Genomic DNA, 10,849 nt, shown 5'->3' with positions numbered 1-10,849 from the left:
TAATCCCATCTCCTGCCCTCTCCAGCTGGGAGAACTCAGGCCACTACCCTCACCTCCCTAAGGCTCAATGTCCTTATGCATAACAGAGGGATACTCACAGTACCTGCCTCACAAACTTGAGAAGAATAAATGAAGTAGTCCAAATGAAGCACTCAGGAAATCCTCAGTCAATACTAGCTTTAACTTTTACCTGTAATCAACCTTTGCTGTAACACAGTGTCACTCATGAGTATTAGCTCCAGACATTTCTTTTGCCTCTGGTTTCCCACTCCTTCCCCTTCCCACCATCTGGGCCTATCATGGTAAAACCCTCTTCAAATTCCAAGGCTTAATTCAAATGCTGCCTCCTTTCAGGAAGCCTTCAATGCCCCTTTCATAAAAATCCACATATATTTAGTTAATGAATCCTATGTTAGCCCATTCATACTTTGTAAACTCATGTATGGTACTTACAATAGGTACACAGGAAAAGCATCAAATTGTCAAATTTTCATTTAAAGAAACATTCTTAAAATGTATATATAGTATAAGGTGCCTAATTTGGAACTAGATAAATATGTCTTTTCATACAATCCTCTCAAACCTGTTATTTCCAACTGTGGTGATAATAATGACTTTTTTTTTTTTTTTTTTTTTGTAAATTTATTTATTTATTTATTTATTTTTGGTTGTGTTGGGTCTTCGTTTCTGTGCGAGGGCTTTCTCTAGTTGTGACAAGCGGGGGCCACTCTTCATGGCGGTGCGCGGGCCTCTCACTGTCGCAGCCTCTCTTGTTGCGGAGCACAGGCTTCAGATGCGCAGGCTCAGTAGTTGTGGCTCACGGGCCCATTTGCTCCGCGGCATGTGGGATCTTCCCAGACCAGGGCTCGAACCCGTGTTCCCTGCACTGGCAGGCAGATTCTCAACCGCTGCACCACCAGGGAAGCCCAAGAATGACATTTTTAAAAACAGTTACCATGTGCCAGCATGGAGCTGTTTTAAAACCTATCCCAGAGGACTGTCTGGGGAAGTAATAGGACAGAAGGCATAGAGTCTGCTCTGTGGACCTCCAGAAGAAGAAAGAAAAAGAAAAGAAAACAGGTGGCTTCCCTGGTGGCGCAGTGGTTGAGAATCTGCCTGCCAATGCAGGGGACACGGGTTCGAGCCCTGGTCCAGGAGGATCCCACATGCCGCGAAGCAACTGGGCCCGTGAGCCACAACTACTGAGCCTGCGCGTCTGGAGCCTGTGCTCCACAACAAGAGAGGCCGCGATAGTGAGAGGCCCGCGCACCGCCATGAAGAGTGGCCCCCGCTTGCCGCAACTAGAGAAAGTCCTCGCACAGAAATGAAGACCCAACACAGGCAAAAATAAATAAATTAATTAGTTAATTTAAAAAAAAAAAAAGAAAGAAAAGAAAACGGGGACTGAGGGAGAAAGTGGCAACTGGAAGACAAGGCACGGCTTGTATTGGTAAGTTCTCATGGGGGCCCCGAAGGATATATAAAATGGCCAAGGAGTCATCCATATTTAACTGCCAGGGCCAGTGTGCACAATGCCATCTTACAGCAGTAGCAAACAAGGAAGAGCTTTCCTTCCCTCCCTTCCCGTCTTTCGGATGAAAGAGAGGAGAAGATTGAACTTTAAATCAAATTTGGAGTTTTTACTGGTATGTGGGATCAGACCATTTTCAGAATTAAGGTTATGTTTGCAACCTTGAAATCTTAAAAAGGTATTAATATCTAAAATGAAGTCGAAAATTCATCCATCAGCCTGTGTTTTCAACCAGCAGCAGAAGAAGGACTTCTCTTCTAAATAAATTTTAAAAGGATAGTGGGAAGTTAAAATAAGGATGATTTCTAATTGTATCTCATGAGTCTTGCTTGTTCGTCATACCAGATATACACATATTATTTACTTTAATTCTCATAATACTGAAGTAGGCTTAGTATTATTAAGTACCATTCCCATTTTAAACATGAAGAAACTGATGCATTGAGAGTTTACATGTTTCCTCAAGACTCACAGCAAGTAAATGTGAGATTCATGGTCTGAACTCAGTAATTGAAACCAGGTTATGTTAAACCACTCTGCTATAGGCGCCTCGATAAAATACTATCTTATGCAAGGAATTAAGCATTTTAAGTTTATTTTTTATATCCATAGTTCCTTGTCTTCCCTTAAAACGGGATTCTACACCAAAGTTCATTTTATTGGCTGACTGAAATTTTTGGAGGCTTCCCTGGAAATCTCAGTGCCTGGGATCCCACCTCCCTAGGGCACCATGAAGTCATCTCTCTCCTCTCAATCAACCCAGAGGCTGCCATGAGGCTGTGGGTAAAGATCTCTATTTCTATAGAGCGCACAAAATTATCTTCCTTTCTGAACCCAGGAAAATCCCTTTTTAGTCTCGGGAAACCTATCTCTTCATCTAGTTCTCTTCTCCCAAGTAGGCTGGGGCCAGTAGTTCTTTGTACCAAAAGTTGGATTTCCTTTAAAAATTTGGACGTCTGGCTTCTCTGGGCTCACAAAACGAAACAAAAGCTGGGGCAGCGCAGCAGTTGCCTTCTTTATCCAAACCACATGCCCTCCACTCACCACAGACCCATCCAGCTCACTCCTCCCTTCACTTTGTCTGCCAGACCCCTCTAAGTGTTTGGATTTGTTCATCTTGGCTTAGGCTTTTGGAAACAAAATCCAGGAAGGTTGGCTGTGACTTCTTTGGAAAGTGTCATAATCCTCCTTGGAAGGGATGAAGCAGAATAAACTACCTGACTTTCTGGATGACAGGGAGAAAAGATTCAGGGCAAGAGGGGGGAAAAAAGTCTCAAAATTTGATCTATCTGCTACTTCTCCCTAGTAAAGGAAATGTACTTTCCTTCTTGTACTGCTGTGTTTCCTGTATGAAATGCACACCTGCGCCCAGTGAAACGCAATGGCTTATATTCAGCGTTTGGCAGCATACGAAGTAGGTCTTCAGTAAATGTTTACTGAATCAAGTGCCCCGGTAGATTAGTACAAAAGTATTTAAGATCAGCATCCATGCCTAAACACAGACAAGAATTTGTTCTATAAATGTTCTCTGTATCTAGACTCACACAGTGCTAACAAGTTTGCCAACTCCCATCCTTTGCAGTTGCAAGGTATACAAATGGGAAAGACAGATTTGATCTGTGGGTAAATAATTAGTTCTCTGGGCCCTGGAACATTATTAATGTGCCATCTATACAGATCAAATCCACACAAAGTAACAAAGGATTCTGAAGAGTTCTGTGGGTAAATTCAGTCACCTGGCATTTCCTCTGGGTAAAGATGCTCCTGACTTGTCAATAAAATAAGGGCTTGCGGGCTGCCCGGCGGCCCCGGCTCGCCTGGCTGAGGGGCGTGAGAAGGCCTGGAGGCGAACTCCACGAGGAGCCCCGCGCCCCGGTGAAAATCAACCCGGCTACAGCCAGCCGGGAGCCGGCTCTCTGTGAAGATGGAAGGGCCCGAGCTGCTACTCGACTCCAACATCCGCCTCTGGGTGGTCCTGCCCGTCGTTACCATCACCTCCTTCGTGGGCATGATTCGCCACTACGTGTCCCTCCTGCTGCAGAGCGACAAGAAGCTCACCCGGGAACAAGTCTCCGACCGTCAAGTCCTAATTCGAAGCAGAGGCCTCAGGGAAAATGGAAAATGCATTCCCAAACGGTCTTTCCTGACACGAACATATTACTTCAACAACCCAGAGGATGGATCTTTCAAAAAACACTAAAAGGAAGGATGTGCCTCCTTCTCCTGTGATTGATCCCACTATGCTCACAGACATGATGAAAGGCAACGTCACACATGTCCTCCCTATGGTTCTTATGGGTGGATGGATCAACATGACGTTTTCAGGCTTTGTCACAACCAAGGTCCCGTTTCCACTGACCCTGCCTTTTAAGCCTACGCTACAGCAAGGAATTAAACTACTCACGTTAGATGCCTCCTGGGTGAGTTCTGCATCCTGGTATTTCCTCAATGTCTTTGGGCTTCGGGGCATTTACTCTCTGATTTTGGGCCAAGATAATGCTGCTGACCAATCACAGATGATGCAGGAACGGATGACTGGAGCAGCCATGGCCATGGCCGCGGACACCGACAAAGCTTTTAAGACAGAGTGGGAAGCTTTGGAGCCGACGGACCACCAGTGGGCACTAGATGATGTCATAGAGGAGCTCGTGGCTGAAGACCTCCACTTTGAAGGCATGTTCAAAAAGGAATTGCAGACCTCTATTTTTTGAAGACCAAGCAGGGGTTGGCTGTGTCAGGAACTCGGAGTAGCGCTTAACCTTGTAACTTTTCTTTGAGCTGGAGCCTCTCGGAATAAAAAGGGGGATGCGCGAGCTGGCGGGTGTGCAGCAAGGATTGTTCTTGTTTGAGCCGGCTTCCCCTTTATGTTTGAAACCACAGGAAACAGGAGTGTGTGCTGGGTGACTTGCCCAGAAACAGCTATTTTTGAAATATTTTAAATTTTCCTTCTGGTGACTCTAGTAATAAAAGTAAGGGGAGGGGGGACTCAAGCTGGTGATAATGTATAAAACTTAGCAAAAATTCAGAAATTTCAGAAAAAGTTTTGTCAATTAAACTTAATTATTATGCACCGTCATTCTGACTTCTAAACCACAGTAAACTCCTATTTTCTTGAGATCCAAAAAAAAAAAAAAAAGAAGGGCTTCTGGTCTTTGGTTACATTTTCCAAGTAATTCAGTGTATGCATATATGACCCAAGAAAGAGAAAATGATAGCAAGGAAATGCCGAAAACAACGAGCGCTCTATAATATGAGGATGTTTCAGGGGATCCATTGCCCTCACAGTTAATTATAGGCTGCCTCTCCAAGAATCCTCTCTAATGCTGGCTTTTGCTACCAGTCTAGCTCAGCCGAGCAATACACTGCCAGCTCTCCAAACCACCTTCCTTCTTCCTTTTTCACTTTTTTCCACAGGACAAAAATACTTCAAGGATTAAATCATATGTGGCCTTTAAGAACAAATACTAGACCCATTATGTTTTCAGATCTCACTTGCTGTTTGGAAGCCCAGATTTTTACCATAGTAGTTGTACTGGCTTATCATCTGGGTTTGGCAAATACAGTAGTAGGTAATAATAATAACTGGCACTCATTGATTATCTATCAAGTGCTAAATATTTTGCACGTGTTTTAAATATTATCTCATCAAGTCTCACAATAACTCCTGGGATCAAAGCTCAGAAAGGCAAAGTGACTTTTTCCAAGTCGCACAGTAATTGAACTATGAGTTAAAAGCATCTCCTCTGCTTTTAACTCATGGTCCAATTCACATAGTATCCCTGAACCCAAGGCCTCCACAGGAGTCTTTAAAACACTCTAGGGAGGCACAGAGAAGAGTTACGGCATTATGGCTTTTGATTAAGGGATAGGAAGAAGATACTTTGTTCCTGTACTTGCTTGAAGGAAGAAATGAAATCTGAAATGCAAGATCCGGAGGATTCATGGCAAAAAAGCACTTTGAGTCAGGGAAGGCAACCCAATTACCCCCATGTTAGCCTGAAGCCACGCCCTTGGCTGAGGCTGGAAGTAACACATAAGGTGCTTTCGTCTAATCATTTTAAAGTACTTAATTAGCATCGCCTAATTACACATTTTAGCACACATGACCCGTCTTCCATTTTATCTTAACTCAGAAACAAGAATTACTGAGGTCTTCTGAGAAGAGAAAAAAAAAAACAAAAGAAAATGAGATCCAAATTTTTAAAAATAACAGTTACAAAATGTCTCACTCAGAAAAGAGAGATTTAGAATTATGTATGTGTAGGGATACTTTAAGCCTCAGAATAGGGAGAAAAGTGTCTAGGTTGAGATTCAAATGCAGGTTCTCTAAGTATTTCAAAGTTTGGACTGTGGTCTCTGGAGATACATGGCAGGTAGGTTGTTCTTTCACATGCAAATCTAGGTTGGGCCATCAGATTTTCTGAACTGAGATTGAAAGGAGAATGAGGCTGGGAAAAAAAAGGGAAACTTTGGGCCAGATAAACAGTTGTTTCTCCCCAGACTTGAAAAAAAGTAATAGAAAAGAATTTCTCGAAATGGGCATCTCTTACCACTTGTATCAGGTCACCTGGGAGTGCTTATTAAAAATACAGCTGCCTAAGCTCCATCTTCAATGTTCTATATCCGGGTCTCTGGGGGAGGGGCCCATGAAACAAAATTCTTAACCAGAACCTCCCTAGTGATTCTAATGCACAGTAAATTCTGAGAATCTCTGGTATAGAGAATATTTAGAACATTTATTGACTAGAATGGCTTGCCTCAAACCATATTTTGATAAATGGCAAAAATCAGTGTTGGTGATACCTCATGTTAAAATCAATTTTTGAAATATACATATCAGAAAAACACTGAACAGTTATTTGTCATCATTACATGATTGTCATTACATGACAATCCCCCCGTAAGGAACGGTGTGCAACATGAGAGAACACAAGGAAAGCTCATGAACAAAATCATGTGCACGTAGATATGAAGAGTTGGATGTGCCGATTTTTGATTAGACACCATTTGCTAACTAACCATTGCATTCTATCCATCTGTTTATATTTGATTATGTTTGGTTATGCATTTGAACCAGCCCCAATCCTAGCTCTAAGGCCAAAAATAATGGTCAGTATCTATAGAGCAATTCTCATGTAAATCTCATGCTTCACACACCTGAGATTACTATGTAATTTCCACAACCCTCGGAGGTGGATTTCATCATTAGCCCCATTTTACAGATAAAGAAGCTAGGAATTAGACAAGTTAAATAATTTGGACATGCTCACACAGCCTAAGGAACTGTACAGCCTGCACTCAAATCCAGTTCTGCCGACTCTAGCCTTAAGATGAACTTCCTCCTAAAAATAAATTCTCCCTCCTCTCTACCCCATTTCTCACTCTAAGCCATATATCACTGCGGAAATTCCACCATGCAGAATTCTTTTCTGGGGGGAATGGTATTGCTAATCAAACACCAGAATTCTTCCTTTGCATTAAAACACTGATTGGCCAGGGATGCTAGCTGTCAGTCCTTCATTCCTTACTGTGCATGAGTCATCAGCGGGTCCTGCACCACTTGCTGAACTAGATGAAAGGGAAGTGCATTGAGGGGCAGAGGATGGAGATGTGGTCGCGGGGACACTGCCTTGCTCAGGGAGGGGTGGCAGAGTAAAACCCTCTTACTCCTGAGGAAAGTTTGCAGGTCCTGAGTGCTTGGGGTCCAGGGAAACGAGGTGAGAATCTGTAAATGTGCCTCCTGTGATTTGCCTAGGTCCTATTTGCGTGAAAGTAATGTTCTACTTTGAAACATATGTTTAAAGGACTTGGGCTTGAGACCTAGCTCTGCCATATTGCAAGTTGGTAAAGTTGGACAAATCTGTCCCTATTGTTGGAACCCTCACTTGGGAGTCATGTTTTTTAAGGTCTGGGCCTGTTGTTAAGTCTTAGGGGAGCAAATGGCCCCATAATATGTAAGATACCATGGGAGTAGGCTAGCCTTATCTTAAGCCTGACTCATTGTTATGGAAACTTTCACTAAGATTTTATTGATGAGAACCCAACCTACTTTTTCAAGATTGTCCCTCATAGCTACCTAACCTTATCTCTCCTCTGTCTCTGCCAGTTGCCACATCCTATATTCCAAAATGAACAGCAGTAAGTAGAAGCTTCTGATATTTGCCTTTTCAAAACCTCATCTTTCTAACCTCCACAGCGTTTAATGTTATCAAAAACAAAACAAAATTTAAAAAAATACATAGCCCAAAACCAATCTCAGCTTTTTTCAAACTATTTAGTTTTTATATAAGATACAGGAAACGTGGTTCCCTATAAGGGCCATAAAAGGATATAGCTAAGGAAAATACAGAATATAGTACTAGTAGTCTAAAGAATTAGCGGAGAATATAGAAGAGCTCAAGTTTTAGGGTCAGATGGCCTGGGTTGAACCCTGTTTAACCATTTACTAGATGTACACTCTGGGGTAAATTACTACCTCCACGCTTCAGTTTCCATGTCTGTATTATATACCCACCACTTAGAGTACTGTGATGATTAAATGTGCTCATTAAACGTTTTTTTTATAAAGCTTACGAGTAAGCTTTATACTAGTAAGAACTCAATAGAGTAAGAACTAAAGTAAGAACTCAATAGATGGTGGCTAATACTATTAAGAGATATAAGCAAAGGACAAACAGCAATATTTCTTTCTCTTATCCCTCCCAGAGTTAAATATCTTTACCCACTTACCAGGAAGAATTATAGAATACTCATAATAGTCTCCTTTCTCTACATGTCTTCTTATGAGACCGTGGGTAATCAAATGATCCATTTCAAAAAAAACTGAGACAATAGGAATAAAATTATCCTAGCAAGCTCATCTAATCTTTCTCAATTTCCTTATCCATAAAAAGGAACAAGAACACCTATCAGTGTTTTATAGATAAACTTAGTTCACATATGCAAAAATGCTTCATAAATTACACGAGACAGTATAAGTTATTTATTATTTGGGATAGAAGTGACTGAAGATATAGGACATGGTTTTAAATATGAGAACAAAGCACACTGAATAACTGCCTCATCAAAAGGTAGCATTTTCTGTATAATTTTATCTTTATTAATAACTCAAGGCTAAGCTACATCACCTATTTTTTAAAAAACTTATCAATGGCAATGATAAATTATGAGATTAAAAATATATTAACCGGGTTTCCCTGGTGGCGCAGTGGTTAAGAATCCGCCTGCCAATGCAGGGGACACGGGTTCAAGCTGTGGTCCGGGAAGATCCCACATGCGGCGGAGCAACTAAGCCCGTGCGCCACAACTACTGAGCCTGTGCTCTAGAGCCTGCGAGCCACAACTACTAAGCCTGCGCGCCACAACTACTGAAGCCCGTGCGCCTAGAGCCCGTGCTCTGCAGCAAGAGAAGCCACTGCAATGAGAAGCCCGCGCACTGCAATGAAGAGTAGCCCCCGCTCACCACAACTAGAGAAAGCCCACGTGCAGCAACGAAGACCCAACGCAGCCAAAAATAAATAAATTAAATAAATTAAAAAATATATATATATATATATTAACCACTGGGAAAGAAGAATTATCACCACAGGGTCTCATTTCTTTATAATATAGTTTCCCAGGCATGTTTGATGAAGAGAAAATCACTCACCTGCCAGCCCCTATATCAACATTCTGGAATAGACCTTTGACCAACATCCTTCCCCCAAGAGACAACAGCTCCTGAATTACATTCTACAATTAGTACTTAAAGATAACATGGACATTTGCTTAGCTTTTAATATTTAAATGAAAAAATTTCTGTCAAAGGGGTATTTTACTAGCACCAATTTGAAATTTTATTTATTTAATTATGTTTTACAATATAATGAAATCTGGCAAAGTGAGCAATTCTAGAGAAGAATGCGTTTTCATCTTACGTTTTTACCTAAAAAAAAAAAAACCCAATACTAAAGCTCCTTCTAAAAAGGCTATCTTGTGTCTGTGTAGAGCCCAGGTGGTTTCCCTGACTAGGTCTTCACTAGGACTCACTTTGCCAGGCTGATGAGAATATTATAGACTGTACTTAAAACTTGAATGTTTATGTATCAGTTTATTTATTGAAGGAGGTGAAATATTTTTAAACTCTCACTCTCGTTTTATAGAGGGCACAATTTTCCTTGGAGAGAAAGACTATTATTAGCATGAAAATTAAAAGGTGTGATGATTTACAAATAGCACAGTGGTGAAAAGAGCAAATTCTAGGGTCCCACTGCCAGGGTCTGAATCAGGCTCTGCATGCAGTAGCTGTGTGACTTTTGGCGACTTTCGGAACCACTCTGTGCCTTGGCTCTCCCATCTTTAAACTCTTGTGGCATGTATACACAAACCCTTGTAGCATGTCATAGACTTAATCCTTAAGCTGAGTGGTTAAAGATAAAGAACACCAAGGGCAACAGTGAGAATTTATACACGTGCAAGAACTCTTTGTGCAACCAATTCGACATGATACTTTTCCTTTCCACTAAGAAGGCAACAGCTTATTCAGCTTTGCTCAGTGTAGGCTTTTTAGTTAGTGTCTAATATTAGAGCTAGAATAATTTCTTTTAGGAGAGAAGTGAAAGTCATTACCCTGTGGTAGCATGTTTTAGTGGTGTTTATACACACAGTGTTTTCTCCTGCAAGCGAGTTAACAAAGCTGTTTTCTTCCTGTTGGTTTCAAAAACATCTACACTGAAAGAACTGTGAGCATTTATATGCTGTCTTCTGTGTGCCCTGCACTCTCTGAGAATTACATTTTACATTTCACAGGTAATCCTTCCTTCAAGGGGGGTAAACTCCTGCCCATGGACCAAATCGAGCTCACTGCCTATTTTTATATAGCCTACGAACTAAGAATGATTTTTATTAAATGGGTATGGAAAAAAAATCTAAACAATAATGTTTCATGGCACATGAAAATTACCATTTCAGTAACCATAAAAAGGTGTTATTATTCCTTTACATATTGTCTATTGTCTTGGGTGCTTTTGTGCTACAACAGCAGAGTTGAGTAGTTAGGACAAAAGTCATACGGCCACAAAGCCTAAACTATTTAGTGTCTGGCCCTTTAAGAAAATGTTGCTGACCCGCCTGTTTAGCCTAATTCTATCCCAGAAAGAAAGGAAGATTGGCACTCTAACAAGATCATAGCCAAGGTTCTCCTAAGTAGAGGATAAGCTGGTATTTATCTGATGACTGTAGAATAATCTGCTTCAAGACAAGAGAGAAGATAAAGAGGACCAGTTCTTCGCCAACCGAGAAATTCCACTTGATTTTGCATCATAAGAATTTCCCCCAAAC

At 41.3% G+C, this 10,849-nt stretch overlaps 1 protein-coding gene across 1 annotated transcript; it reads left to right on the top strand.

Moving 5' to 3' along the window:
• The first annotated feature begins 3,455 nt into the window (after window positions 1–3,455).
• On the top strand, window positions 3,456–4,242 carry LOC118894182 (ER membrane protein complex subunit 3-like). The gene is given in 2 exon segments (XM_036850071.1): window positions 3,456–3,725; window positions 3,727–4,242. Coding segments are annotated over 2 exon segments (786 nt in total).
• Window positions 4,243–10,849: the final 6,607 nt, after the last annotated feature.

Source organism: Balaenoptera musculus, chromosome 4 (genome assembly GCF_009873245.2).
Source record: "Balaenoptera musculus isolate JJ_BM4_2016_0621 chromosome 4, mBalMus1.pri.v3, whole genome shotgun sequence".
Lineage (NCBI taxonomy): Eukaryota > Metazoa > Chordata > Mammalia > Artiodactyla > Balaenopteridae > Balaenoptera > Balaenoptera musculus.
Note: the sequence above shows the minus strand (reverse complement) of the source record. Positions and strands in the feature narration are given on the sequence as shown.